The sequence below is a fragment of the Ctenocephalides felis genome, unplaced genomic scaffold, assembly GCF_003426905.1.
Source record: "Ctenocephalides felis isolate EL2017-DRISC unplaced genomic scaffold, ASM342690v1 CF-g0.4_SCAFFOLD_01170, whole genome shotgun sequence".
NCBI classification, from domain to species: Eukaryota; Metazoa; Arthropoda; class Insecta; order Siphonaptera; family Pulicidae; genus Ctenocephalides; species Ctenocephalides felis.
The window spans coordinates 83822362-83822877 of NW_020537324.1; the positions used below are offsets into that span (position 1 = coordinate 83822362).

Sequence of the window (516 nt, forward strand, 5' to 3'; positions counted from 1 at the left end):
ATATTTAAATTCAATTTAAGAAATGTTTATATTTCATTTCAATTTAAGAAATGATTATATGTCATTGATTATTATTACATTTTCGACTAAAAATTGCCATGGTTTCCTTTGTGAATCAGCATGTGCCTTTGCAGACTATCGAATCGTGTGAATGTCTTATTACAAACATTGCATTGATGAAGGCGTATTCCTTTGTGAATTTGCATGTGACGTTTGAGACTTCCGGATTGTGCAAATGTCTTATTACAAACATTGCATTGATGAGGGCGTATTCCTTTGTGAATTTGCATGTGACGTTTGAGACTTCCTGACTCCGTGAATGTCTTATTACAAACATTGCATTGATGAGGGCGTATTCCTTTGTGAATTTGCATGTGACGTTTGAGACCTCCTGAATCCGTGAATGTCTTATTACAAACATTGCATTGATGAGGGCGTATTCCTTTGTGAACTTGCATGTGACGTTTGAGACTTCCGGATTGTGCAAATGTCTTATTACAAACATTGCATCGATGA

At 35.5% G+C, this 516-nt stretch overlaps 1 protein-coding gene across 1 annotated transcript; it reads right to left on the minus strand.

The window, feature by feature from the left end:
• LOC113365668 (zinc finger protein 397-like) lies at positions 1 to 516 on the minus strand. Its single transcript, XM_026607186.1, has one exon. The coding sequence runs from the start codon at positions 456 to 458 to the stop codon at positions 87 to 89; it is 372 nt and encodes a 123-aa protein (XP_026462971.1). The 5' UTR covers positions 459 to 516; the 3' UTR covers positions 1 to 86.